Source organism: Pipistrellus kuhlii, unplaced genomic scaffold, assembly GCF_014108245.1.
Source record: "Pipistrellus kuhlii isolate mPipKuh1 unplaced genomic scaffold, mPipKuh1.p scaffold_m20_p_3, whole genome shotgun sequence".
Lineage (NCBI taxonomy): Eukaryota > Metazoa > Chordata > Mammalia > Chiroptera > Vespertilionidae > Pipistrellus > Pipistrellus kuhlii.
The window spans coordinates 162,368,102-162,381,425 of record NW_023425529.1 but is presented as its reverse complement, the minus strand read 5'-3'; the positions used below and the strand labels follow the sequence as shown (position 1 = coordinate 162,381,425).

The following is a 13,324-nucleotide window of genomic DNA, read 5'->3' as shown; positions in this document are numbered from 1 at the left end:
CTGGGCTGCCTGGCCTCTGTTGGTGACTCCCCTGCAGCCTGGCCCCTCTGGGCCTGTTTCGTGCGCAGGAACATGAGTCTCCCTTTGCTGGGTGAGGGGGGCTGTGAGGGGCCCAGAAGCTGCCTGGGGTCACTGTGTGTCCCTGTGCAGCCTGTCTCGGCGTCCACGGCTCACATCCTGGGCGAGGTGTGCAGAGAGAAGCAGGAGGCGGCCATCCCGCTGGTGCGACTCTTCCTGCACTATGGCCGGGTGGTGCCCTTCATCAGCGCCATCGCCAACGCCGAGGTCCGGAGGACGCAGTGAGTGCCACTGCGCCTCTGCCCGGGACCCCTCACTGCCCAGGGGTCTGGCCTGGTGATGGGCTGGGGCTGGGGCTGGGGCTGGGCAAAGCTAGGGGGCCGGGTAGCAGAAGTTTCCTTCAAAACATGTCACAGCACAGGATGGGGCAGATAAGGAAACCATACAGATTCCAGTTTTCTCCCAGAGAGACACTTGCTGTCTTTAAACATGCACCTCTTCTCCTGGAGATCTTGAGGTGCTTATGCAAGAAGGGGGTGACCTTGACACCGGTTGCCTCAGGAACGGGCTCAGTCCAGCTAAGCCTACCTACGAGGCCTGGGTCGCTGTATCCTCCGGTTCCTGCTCCCCCTAGTGGAGAGGGTTCTACATGCTCCAGGTCCCTCAGTGCAGAAACATCCAGACGTCCTGGTTGAAAGAGGCGAGAGAAAGCGCAGCCTACCCCGCCCCTTCCCTGCCAGATCTCCTGTGCTGACCCGGGTTTGGTCCTTAGAAGCATTCGTTGGTTCCTCTGTATAAACAAGCCTCGGGGGGTATGGGGGAGAGCGGGGTGGAGGGCAGGGGGGGAGGAGGGGGCTGGTGGGAAGCAGTGCCAGCTCCTGTTCCTTTGGGTGGGTTGATGGCAGGAGGCCTGCTGCTGACTTATTACACAGGCTGGACGGCCAGGACCTCCTGCTGTGAAATATCCCGTCTGGTCTCGGGCTCCTTCTAAAACCCCCATAGCAGACTCCCCAGCAGGGCAAGCATGTGCCTGCCTCTGCGGACGGGCACTCCAGAATAGTTCTCCTTCTCCTCCACCGCGCTCACTGAGGAGGCAAAGTCACCCTCATGCTGTTTTCCAGGGACCCCAACACCATTTTCCGAGGAAACTCGTTGACATCCAAGTGCATTGACGAGACGATGAAGCTGGCCGGGATGCACTACCTGCACGTCACCCTGAAGCCCACCATCGAGGAGGTGGGTCGGGGCCCCCAAGGGCCCAGTGCTCTGCCGGGGCGGGGGTGGGGTGGGGTGTGTGTGCATGTGAAAGATTTCCCCAGGAACCCACATGTCTGTGTGAAAGACAGACAGACACACAGGGGATGCAATGTGAACAAACAGCTGTCACTTTCATGTCAGCTCCGCTCCCAGCCTCACCACATGTATTTCAGAATCGTCCTCATTTTCTCAAATTCAAAAACTACTTAAGAAAACCCATGATTCTGAAGACAGAAGGCCCTGCAGAGGAGGGCACCTCTCCCCACAGGTGCTGGCTCCCGGAACTCGCAGGGCCAGGGTTTTCTCTGGAGCCCTCTGCAGCGGGGGCGGCCCTGCCCCGGCTTTGTATTGATAGCTGTCCAACACCTTAAAGGAGCCACAGGCTTCCTTTCCGGATGACTTGGCGTTTCCTACCTGAGCCCTTCACGGGCACCTGGGCAGGCTCCTAAAAAGCAGGCCCTGGGCCGTGCGAGACACATTAAGATCACACTCTGGCTGAGCCTCTGTGTGGTTTCCCGGCAGCACTTTGAAGTGAAACGTTGTGAAGCTTTATGGCGCCAGATTCCATGGGAGATAATGCAGAACCATCTTCAAGGAAGTCCCATCCCCCTGGGACTCCGGCCTCGCACGCTGTCCAGTCTTCGGCCACTGTTCCCCTCCCGGGGCCGGTGTGAGGCTCGCTGTGGGCATCTGTGCTCTGCACAAGGCTCATGGCATCCGTCTCTGAGCTGATACTGCTGACCCCCACCTCCCTGAGCTCCTGGGGTCTGTCTCGCTCACTCCTGGTTGCACATGCTCTTTCCAGATATGCCAGAGCCACAAGCCCTGCGAAATCGACCCCGTGAAGCTGAAAGATGGTGAAAACCTTGAAAACAACATGGTAAGGGGCTCTGGCTTGTTCACCAACACTTCCCGGAGCCAGTCGTCTTTCTTGAGGATGTTGGGCGTGTGGCCACCTCGGACACTCCCTGTCGGGTGGGGCAGGGCGTGCTTTGCAAGGGCACACACACTGGAGCCTGAGGGCAGATGCTGACTTCACCTGCTGTGAGGTGACCAGTCCTGGGCGACACTGTTGGCCACTGTCTTTGCTCTTGAGTTCCTTCCTGCCGAGGAGCACCACTCTGTGGCCTTCCACTCAGCTCCTGCTCCTCCTCTTCCTGGGATAGCCAGAAGCCCTCCCCCTGCCCCGCCCCCTGCACCCCCGCATGGGGTGGCCTCACCAGCCTCAGTCTCCCCAGCCCTTAACAAACACAGGTCCCAAACCTACCACCCCAGGCTGTTCCCAGAGCTGTTTCTTAAAACAGCAAAACTCCCTAATTTTGACATTTCACCCTAAATGCTTTAGTCTTTTATGATTTCTTCATCCAGATCAGGCCATGTCTTTGTTGTGCCTTTAAAAAATGAGAGACAGGGTACTCGCCTTCGGGAACTGCACTTCAGTGAATTTGACTCCGTGTTTAGTTAATGAGGTCAGGCGCGGAGGATGGGACGCAGTGTGGCTTTCCCTGCACCCCAGAACCCCTATTATTTGCACTATATGAATTATTATAACTAGTCAGTAAGTAGTTTAAGAGGTTTTTTTAAAAAAACAAACAAACAAAAAAACAACCATGATGAGAATTGCATCTTTTGCTGCCGCAGCTCCCCGAGGCTGCTCTGGGCTGGTCCCCGACCTCTGGACACGCTCCCTCCCCATGTGGTTGAGGGGCTCCATGCAGCCTGGGAAAGAGCTGGGTTCACATGAGCACTTGTGTGAACTTGGGGTGTCCCCCCCACCTCTCATTGCAGGAGAACCTGCGGCAGTACGTCGACCGCATCTTCAACGTCATCACCAAGTCGGGGGTGAGCTGCCCGACCGTCATGTGTGACATTTTCTTTTCCCTCCGAGAGGCGGCCGCCAAGCGCTTCCAGGGTGAGTGCTCTGGAGCCGCTAAGCCAGCAGGAAACATCTACAGCCCTCCCTAGGGGGCTCCCTTCCTCTGTGCCAGACACCTCAAAGCACAGGAGGGGCGCTGCGGAGCCCCATAAAGAGGGCTCTATCAGAGCCGCTGGGCCAGCTCAGATGTCAGCACGCATCCCTTCCCAGTATGTGTGCGGGCAGAGCTCCTGGTCCCCCCCGCGCCTGTCCCTGGGTGAGCTGGGCTCCGGCCCCACCCTAGGCAGTAGGCCGAGTTTCGTCCAGTGGTTTATTTCGCCCAGTGGGACAGTGTCTACTTGCCTGGGTCTGGTTTATGCAGCCAGAAAGCCGCCCGTCCGGGTCCTCGGGCAGTTTCTTAATTCAGTCCACCGTGTCGCCACCTAACTCTAGGAAAGACAGGATGAGCCCTTTGGGGAATTGGGCCTGGAAGGACCCCAGGGGTGAGCCCCCTCTTTTTAATCATGCTGATTCCTGGAGGAGGCACCCAGGGGTACCATGGCATCCAGCCCTGTGGGAGGGGTCACGTTAACCGAGGACCTGGGTGCAGGGCACTCGCCAGCCAGACCAGTCTTAGGAGGCTGAGGGTGGTACCTGGCCCCGGCCTGGTCCCATGAGCACCATCCCTAACTCACTTCATCCATCCCTGAGAATCCGTGAGTCAGCTCAGGCATGACCTGTTGCCTTGGGGACCGCTGAAACCTCAGCCTCCACGCCCCCAGAGCAGTCCCTGTGCCCAGAGAGAAGGTCCCTCGGTGAACCCAGTCCCTTCCCTCCACCTGCTGGGGCAGCTCAGCTTCCATAGCCGGCCAGCACCTCCTGCTCTCAGAGCTCGGGCTCCTTCTAGGGCCAAAACGCATCCTGTACCAGGCACACCAAGTATCTGGTCCTCTCTGAGACAAGATGGAAGGAAGTAAATGAATAATGAATAGACCATATCCTCCCATCCCCGATGTGAGTAACCTGCCCAATAATGAGCCATCTCCCTGTAAGGCCACTAGGGCCTGGTGACGGGTCCTGTCTTACAGGCCAACTGCCAGACGGTGTTATTAATAACAGTGAGTAGGGGGAGAGAAAGAGAGGGAGAGGCAGAGATAGAGAGGGAGAGAGACAGGGAAGGAGAGAGGCGGTGGGTCCAGGAGAGCTGCGGGCCAGCACCTGGGTGGAGCAGGGGCTCGGTGCAGCCCTGGCCCCGGTCCACTGCTGTGATCTGCAGAAAGCCCTCTGAGCTGGCTCTCTGTGTCCCGGCTACAGATGACCTGGACGTGAGGTACACGGCGGTGAGCAGCTTCATTTTCCTGAGGTTCTTTGCGCCTGCCATCCTGTCCCCCAACCTCTTCCAGCTCACGCCTCACCACACAGTAAGTGAGCAGCAGCCCTGCGAGCTGGGACCCAGCCCTCCCGCACCAGCAGGTGCCGTGGGCCCAGGCCAGACGCTTGGCCAAGCATGGGGAGGTGGGAGAGACCACGGTCCCATGGCAGTGGGGTTGTGAACTTGCCACATGCCCTTGCCTCCTTCATCTACAAGGACTTTAGTTGTGTCCTAAGTTGCATTGGTTAAAACATGGATGCTGTGACCAGGTTTTAGCTGCTGACTGCTGTTACGCTCTCCTCTCCCCATGGGAAAAACTGAGTATTTGTCATCTTGTGTCCATGCAGCCATTTATTCAATCCAGCACCAGACATTAATTGAGCACCCGTATGTGCCAGGCTCTGGGCTCTCACGGAGCTGGTGTTAGTGTTGCATCAGCAAAGGAAGTGCCAGGCGTGGGCGGTCTTTGGTGGAAAGTCCAGGGTGATGGGCCCCTTCCTGGTTTCGTTGGTTCTAAGTTAAACGTACAAACCACGGGAAGGTAAGAGAGTGACCTGGGAACCACAGAACTGGGCACGGTAACCGGACAGGGACGCCGCTGAGTTCAAGATGCTCCCGGCTCAGTGTGCCGTAGGGAGAGCCGTCATGCTTTGTGGAAGTGCCGGGGTCTGGGTCTGGGGAGCCTGCATTTTTAGCAGCTCCCAGACCACACACAGAGCAGAAGGGTCCAGGTGAACTTCCCCGTATCCAGTGTTGGTGTGTTTACTGTTCACTCACAGACAACGTGTAGCTTATAGGGATGTCACTCATTGTGCAATTCTGGGCTCAGCCACAAACATTTCTGTAACACTGAAGCGAAACTCGCACTTCTCTCCCCCGTCTGGCAGGACCCACAGACGTCTAGGACGCTGACTCTTATCTCAAAGACTATTCAGACTCTTGGCAGCTTATCCAAGTCGAAGTCTGTAAGTGATGTCTTTTGATCATCTTTTTTTTTTTTTTTTTTATAAACACAAAAGTGTGTGTGTTTAATGCATTTATAAGGATAAAGAACAACAGAACCAGCCAGGCATCCTCCCCCACCCCAGCTCAGGAGGTAGAATTCCAGCCCCGGCCAAGCGCCTTCGCACTGCGGGGCTGTGAAACGTGGCTTTCTGAGGGGAAATCGGGACGGCAGGCGGTACGTTACTTTCACCTGCGGGACGGCCAGCAGGCCCGCTCCTGTGTACGGGTTCCGAGACCGAGTCTCCTCAGCTTTGGGGCCAAGGCTCAGCTCTCTCTGAATCAGAGCAAAGTAAAAGGTGCACCGATCGCTCCCCTCCATCCCCAGCCCCAGCTGCTGTTGGCTGGAAGTGCAGATAAATAGGCGCCTGCCGGTCAGGGTCTGTATATAACCCACCTTCTTTTCACAACCAGAAATAGCCATGCGACCTACCTCTGAGAGCAGTGCTAAGTGGGGCGGGGCACGGGAACGGGTGTCTGCAGGCCCCTTCTGAGCGACTATGCTTTGCCCCGACTCCCGTTTGTGCCCCTCGGTCACAGGCGAGGCTCCATCCCAGCGACCATGCCTGGGTGCACCTCCCAGACCTGGAACCCAGATGCCAGTGGCCACACGTCACAGGGGGTTGAGCCGTAGAGTTAGCTCTTAAAACTCCACTTAACTGGAATTTGTCTCTTGGGAACGTTTTAACATGCATCTGTGACTTAAGGTCTGATTTAAGTACCTGGGCTAAACTTCCAGGGCAGCACCTACCTCCCCCGACCCCCACCCCAGCGGTCCTAGCATCTTCCCTCCGTTTAGTTACCGCAACAGGCTTGCTGCAGTCTGTGCCTCTAGAGTAGGGGTGTCGAACTCAATCAGAGAAGGGGCCAAAATCTAAAATCCAGCCTAAATCGCGGGCCGAATGGTTTACTGAACAGTCATAAACTGTCATTGTGATGGAAACACAGCGGAGTGCAGTGATGACAGCGCGGTGCGGGCCACATTGCAAGGCCTGGCGGGACGGATTTGGCCCGCGGGCCGTGTGTTTGACACATGTGCTCTAGAGTCTTCAGAGCTGGGCCATGAGCCAGGAGACCTGCAGGCCTTTGTTAAGTGACTTGCTTCCTTTCAGGCCAGCTTTAAGGAATCCTACATGGCTGCCTTTTACGAATTCTTCAATGAGCAGAAATATGCTGATGCTGTAAAAAACGTAAGTACCAACGTCCATTAACATAGACTTACCCCACCCCGATTCTACGTTGTTTCTAATTAAACAACATATTGCTCTTTTTTAAAAAATTGAGTTTAAATTTGCATAACCTAGAAGCGACCATTCGCCGTTTGAAACGTTTCGGACGGTTTGGTCCATTCGCGGTCTCGTGTGCCCATCCATCCTCAGCGCAGGGCTGCCGTAAACAACTCCGACCCCCACTGCTCTCCTTTGGGACCTGATGTGTGGGGCCCTCATCATCTTTACGTCTACATTCTATCTCTAAGAGACTGAGCTTTACACCTTCCTAGACTCTCTCCTCCTCTTGGTCCACGGACTCCCATGCCCTGCCCGGTCCCCACCACCTGCTCCTGGTGCCTGCCAGTCATGGAGGCCCGGGACCCCAGGCCCAGAGTTACGGGTAGCATGCTTGGGGGACCGGGCAGGGCACGGTCCTTTCCTTCCAGATCCTAAGCAGTTAGACACATTTACTGCTCAGAAATCATAAGAACCATCACCCAGAAGGAAAGGGAGGGAGAGGAGCCCCATGGATGGGAGGACTCCAGACAGGCCATGGGACGGTGGAAGTGATCAGGGAGCCCCAGCCCGAGCCAAACCACAAGGGGATGACGATGGCCAGGGAGGAGGGCCTGCAATGCTTCAGACTCCAGGAGAGATGACAAGGCAGGTAGACCTCCAGGTGTTACTTGAAGTCCAGTGAGACCTTCCTGGGAGGGGCCGGTGGGAAGTCCAGGTGGGGGCTGAGAGCTTCTTAGCCACAGTGGAGACAAGCACGGTGTGCCCACGATTCTCCATGAAGGGCCCGCTGCCCTTGCACCTGCCCCCCAGGTTCTGCTCCCTCTCCTGCTGTCAGAAGGGGACACAAAGCCTCCGTGACATCACTTACACGTGAGAATGAATGTGTTCAGGCACGCCGTTTCCCCTGTGCATAACCCGGTTTCTTTCCCACTTCAGTTCTTAGATTTGATCTCCTCCTCCGGGAGAAGGGACCCCAAGAGCGTGGAGCAGCCCATCCTGCTCAAGGAAGGGTAAGGCTGGCGGAGGGAGGGATGCTGGGGGCAGGCGCTCCCCCTCTGCCTCAGCCGTGAAGTGGGGCAAATCTGCTCTCGGCGCTGGAGGTTCCTTTGGGGCCATTGTCCCCCCCCTTTGAAACTCCCCAGCCCAGGGCAGGTCTAAACGTGGCGTTTACTTTCATTTTGCCTGTTCTCCACGGAATGTGCAGCGGAGAAATGCCCGTCCTGGGAGGAGAGGGGAATGAGAGGCAGAATGACCCCGAACTAGTCAGGGGTTCATGCACACCTGGCTCATGCACACCCGAGTTCCAGGCCTTACTCGCCCCTCCCAAGCCCCTCATTCCTGAAGCGTCTGTGGGAAGATGAAAGTATCGCACCTAAGCAGGTGCTGCTCCCCCCACCTCCACTCCTGCGGCTTTGCTCCCCAGAGCACACCTTCCTGCCTCCGAGGCTGCCACCAGCCCCCGCTCTCTGGAAGCTTCTGCCAATATTTCAGTGTGCGAGGTGGGGAGGGGTGGCTGCTTTGCTGGAGGGCCGAGGAGCCCAGAGCCCTCACCAACTTGGAATTTACAGTTATCGCCAGCAGGGGGCGCTAAACTTCTCTAAAGTAGAGACCCTGGCCTTTTGATTTTTTAATTCTATCACTTGGAAATACTGAAAATCCAAAGTCTGCATTGGGTATCTCAGATACGAAGGCGGCGAGTTATGTTGATGTTGCAGACATGACGCTGGGCTGCAGGATGGGGAGGGCCCTTGGAACCTGACCCCGACCCCGGGACTTGCCCCCACCCACCGTCCTGTTCACAACAGGTTCATGATTAAGAGGGCGCAGGGACGGAAACGCTTCGGGATGAAGAATTTTAAGAAAAGGTGGTTCCGCTTGACAAATCACGAATTTACCTACCAGAAAAGCAAAGGTAACGAGAAAAACTCGCCTTTTCCTTCTTTTCACTTGCCTTTATTCAGAGGGACCAGGCCTTGTGTAAGTCCCACTTGGGGTTCCCCTCTGCTTTTCTGGGGTGAAACTGAAAGCAGAGAGAGTGTGTTCCCCATAGTGAGGCGTTTCTTTAAAGAGGAGAGAGAGGCGATGCTCAGGGGGGTGGCCCGGTGGGGAGCGGGAGGGCACAGGCAGGCACCATGCCACCAGGTTTAAGAGTCAGGGTCTCACGGGTCTTACCCACTTTGGGCTGTGTTCTCTGCATCTGAAATGGCTCTGATTTAGGTCAGGGAATGGGTGAGAGAGTCATCTTTCCCCATAAAAATGTGGGAACGTGGCCCCTGGAGACGGTCCTGGGTGTTGCTGGGAGCGAGCGCACGAGGCTCTGTTGTTCTGTGGACGCGGAGGACCCAGTTCCAGGCCTCCTCTGCCCCCGGCCCCCGGCCCCCGGCCCCCTGTGCCTATGGCCTGTCCGTTTCTCAGCCTGCTCCCCTAACGAGGGAGGCCGCCCCCTCCTCACCCAGCACCCCCTCTGGGCCTGCCGCTCATGAGCCCCTCCCGCTGCAGGAGACCAGCCCCTCTACAGCATTCCCATCGAGAACATCCTGGCCGTGGAGAAGCTGGAGGAGGAGTCCTTCAAGATGAAGAACGTGAGTGCAGCCTTTGTAGATGCTCTTCCAGGCACGCTCTCCTCTCCCACTCACACCCGCCGCCCCTGCCTTTCCTCGCGAGGCCCTGCCTGAGTGTTTACAAGGCGCCGTGACTTTGCGCCTGACCTTGCAGCCCAGCAGCCTGGCCGGCCCTGCCTGTCGGCTGGGGCAGGAGAACCTGCAGGACGATGGCCTCCCTGGTGTCCCCAGGGGCCCAGGGGCCCTCTGTCAAAGGACACGCAGGGGCAGGCTCTGGGACCCTGAGGAATTTCTTTGAAATGTCTTATTTTGATCTAGTTTGAACTTCCAGAAAAGTAAGACTAGAACAAAAAGACTTTCCATGTCCCCTCACCCAGAGTTACTGGGTTTGTCCCGTTTGCTGAGCATATTCCTTCATTCTCCCTCCTCCTCTCTCCATGTAGGATGTACATTTTTTTCCCCCCTGCACCATGGAAATACGTCCATGTTATTTTCTAAACACGAGGCCATTTCTATCATTTCATACAGTAGCCAAGCCAGGATGCCCAAGCTGATGTACTAGCACCACTAACCCACAGTCCATATTTAAATTCCGCCAGTTGTCCCAGTAATGTTTTTTATAGCTGTTTTCCCCCCAGGCTGGCACACAGGGCAGAGCCACAGGATCTGTTATTTCTCTGGTGTCTCTGGAACATCCCTCAGTCCTTACCCTGTTCCGTGGCCTTGGCATTTTTGAAGCATGCAGACCATTTTTGTGGACATCCCTCGGTTTGGGTGTGTCAGGTGGTCGCCGGACACGGTCGGGCCATGGGTTCTGTCAGGAATCCTGGAGGCTCTGGTCGCTGGTGCATCCTCTCAGGAGGCCCAGCTCGTGGGAGACACACTGGGCTGTCAGCGTCCTGTTTCTCCTCAAGTCCTCGCCCTCCGCGATGGCTCTCTGTCATTCCCTCGCTACTTCTCATTGGCTCTCTACCGTGCATAGCTCTTCCTTCTCCCCCAAGGAGGCTGGCTTTTGTTAGTTGGGACTGTGAGGACTCCCAGGGCCCCATTTTAATCAGAGGCTGGGGTCCCGTTGCCCTGGAAGGGGGGGGCTCCTTGCTCAGCAGCTCAGCCCATTGCTCGCTGCCTCTGCATCCAGCAGCATTTCTTCACTCAGCCAACTCTGCAACAGATGCCAGGCTCACGGGCACCGCCAGGCCCTGCTCCCGGAGCTGCCAAGGAGCTGACCCTCCTCATCCCTCTCCTATGTCTGCCTGCCTCGCTCACTGGCAGAGCTCAATGCTCCGGCATTCAGTAGGTGCCTGAGGCCGCACTGGGTCTGTTTTGCCTGGGCCGGGGCTGAGTAGTTACACCCTGCATACTCTGGATGCTCAGACAGCAACTCCTGCTCGCCCTGCTCTGTTTTCTTTATTTTATTTTTAAGAATCCTCACCAGAGGATATGTTTTATTGATTTTATAGAGGAAGAAGGGAGAGGGGGAGAGAGAGAGAGAAGCATCGATCTGAGAGAGAAACATAGATCGGTAGCCTCCCAACCAGGGATCGAACCCGAAACCTGGGTATGTACGCCGACTGGGAATCGAACCCATGACCTCTCGGTGTTAGGAAAATGCTCCAACCAACTGAACTGCACCGGTCAGGGCCTGCCCTGTTCCTGGTGCTTCCCCAGACTATTTGAAGCCACTCAATTGGCGAGCAGATGGCCCCGGGGCAGACATGGGTTTTCTCTGGACCTGCAGGATGCTCACACTAGTGCGCCTGCTCCGGGAGCTAGAAGGGCTGCCTCCTCTGCAGGCAGCTCCCTGTCTGTGCCTCACCCTCTCCGAAATGGGGGCTGGGAGCACCGCCCTCAGCCAGAGGCATTCCCAGACATCCACAGCAGACACGGGTGTGGAAACATCCCGGAGCAACTGGGAGCTGTTTCTTTCGTCAGGCCCTGCATTTAGGTTTAGAATAACTCCCTCACTTTAGCACTGTTTACTCACCAGCCTGCTTTTTCCTGTTGCCTTCCTCACGGCCAGCTTCCCAGGGTGCGGACTCCTAGGCTCACGTCCTGTTCCATGGGAGAGATGTTTTTGAAGGTTTGCCATGTTCCGAGCCCTGTTGCAGGGGCCAGTCTTTGAGGACAGTCAGGACAAAATCACTCCTTCTAGTGGCCGTCCTTCCACTGGGGACTGGAGCCGTACACAAATGCGGGCGTCTGAGGCCTGGGCAGCGGTGCCCGTGTGCCAGGCAGGACGGGGGACCTGGTCTCTGGCAGGGAGCCTGACTATTCACTCAGGAACGTGGACTCACAAAGCCCTTTCCCAGATCCACCGACTCCTGTTCCTTCCTCCTCCCGGCGCTCATCGCCAGCCCTTGGGAAAGGTCACTGTCCCCTTCTGTGGCATCCTGACTCCCGGCCTTCCCTCACGCCCTCTGACAAGTCAGTGTGAGAGCCTCCAGGGCTCAGCCTGCTCACCTCCCCATGTCCCCCTCCTGTGCAGCTGGCCTGCTCCTGCGGGAGCGCCCGGCCCTGCCTGATGCTCAGGACCTTGCACCTATTGTCTCTGCTGCCCCAGGACCTGTGCACCTGCTGTCCCTGCCGCCCCAGACACTGTCCGTCCCTGCCTTCCCCACTCAGTTTAACTAACTCCTAACCGCGCTGCTCTCCTCTGGAGGAGTGTTTATTCTGAGCATTTACACTTACATGCCCATTGGGCTGCCCTCACTCTGCCCCGCACTTTGTGTTCATTTTATCCTGCTGGCTGGAAGCTCACGAGGGCGGACGCTCTCTGCCCTCACTGTGTCCCCAGGACCGAGGACAGTTTGTTGAGTGAATAATGAATAGGAAAGGAGGGGAGGCTCTGAGAAGCCTCCGGGAGGAGGCAGCACCTGCCTGAATGAGGAAGAGGAGTCCCCAGGGTGGCCAGTGGGCGAGCGAGAGGCCTTTCGGATGGAGGCAGAGCTGGGGTGAGGACGGGAGGGTGGGCAGCATGCGCTCTGAGGTGCCTTGCAGGGAACCCCCCCCCCAGCTTACAAACTAAGGGGACCTAAGGAAACCAGTCCTTCTGTGTAAAGGCCCCCGTCAGCCCCAGGAGGCCCCGTGGGCGAGGCACGTGGTGCTACTCCCGTCTTTCGAATGGAGACCCCGACGCCCCAGGAAGGAAGTGCCTTGGCCAGGCTGACTGTGACCCCTGCTGCACCTGCCTCCTCCAGGCGGCAGCTCCAGCTCTGTTTTCAAGTTCAAAGGCAGCAGAAAGCCCTTTGCACCCACTGCAGCCACTGCACTTGTCTGCCTCTGGGTCGGCTTCAGATCCTCTCACTGCAGCCCCTGGGTGTGTAGGCATCGACGATGATGACCCCTGGTCCTTGCTGGGCGGCCCCCGAGCCCACTCTCCATCTCTCCAGATGTTCCAGGTCATCCAGCCAGAGCGGGCGCTGTACATCCAGGCCAACAACTGCGTGGAGGCCAAGGCCTGGATCGACATCCTCACCAAAGTGAGCCAGTGCAACCAGAAGCGCCTCACCGTCTACCACCCCTCCGCCTACCTCAACGGCCACTGGCTGTGCTGCAGGGCCTCCTCGGACACGGCCCCCGGCTGCTCCCCGTGCACCGGGTAGGTCTGCGGGGTTCCAGCATGGTTACCCGGGTTATGCACCCTACACGGAAGTTTCCTCAAGGAGTCAAGTCGGGGCTAAGATGCAGGCCCCACCCACTCAGCCAACTGCACACCCGCAGGCTGAGCCTCCCAGGCTGCTCTCTAGTCATCCAGAGCCTCCACCGAGGGAGCCCTTGCAGACTATGTAGACTGGCAGGAGCTCCGGGCCCGCCTGGGTTCTCTTGCCCCCCCGGGGGTGCGTGCCCTCCTTGCAGAGCGGGTGGCAGTGAGGAGGGGGCTCCAGGCAGAGAGAAGACCCCTTTTCTGCCTGTTTCTTCTAAGACACTGCAAGCGTTCTGCCCTATAGATGCACCCCGTTCGATTTCTCCAGTCGACCCTCCCCACCTTTGGGAACCGAGACAGCTCCTCGTTTCCGGCCCCTCCATTAGC

General features: G+C 57.4%; 1 protein-coding gene across 1 annotated transcript in view; it reads left to right on the top strand.

Moving 5' to 3' along the window:
- Nucleotides 1–13,324, top strand: part of RASA3 (RAS p21 protein activator 3) — a 118,739-nt gene that overhangs the window by 98,573 nt on the left and 6,842 nt on the right. Inside the window, exons 11-21 of the mRNA XM_036456430.2 lie at nucleotides 151–299; nucleotides 1,140–1,254; nucleotides 2,081–2,155; nucleotides 3,064–3,187; nucleotides 4,445–4,551; nucleotides 5,390–5,467; nucleotides 6,617–6,694; nucleotides 7,670–7,743; nucleotides 8,539–8,645; nucleotides 9,233–9,315; nucleotides 12,684–12,892. Coding sequence (XP_036312323.1) covers nucleotides 151–299; nucleotides 1,140–1,254; nucleotides 2,081–2,155; nucleotides 3,064–3,187; nucleotides 4,445–4,551; nucleotides 5,390–5,467; nucleotides 6,617–6,694; nucleotides 7,670–7,743; nucleotides 8,539–8,645; nucleotides 9,233–9,315; nucleotides 12,684–12,892 — 1,199 coding nt within the window. The remainder of the gene's footprint in view (nucleotides 1–150; nucleotides 300–1,139; nucleotides 1,255–2,080; nucleotides 2,156–3,063; nucleotides 3,188–4,444; nucleotides 4,552–5,389; nucleotides 5,468–6,616; nucleotides 6,695–7,669; nucleotides 7,744–8,538; nucleotides 8,646–9,232; nucleotides 9,316–12,683; nucleotides 12,893–13,324) is intronic.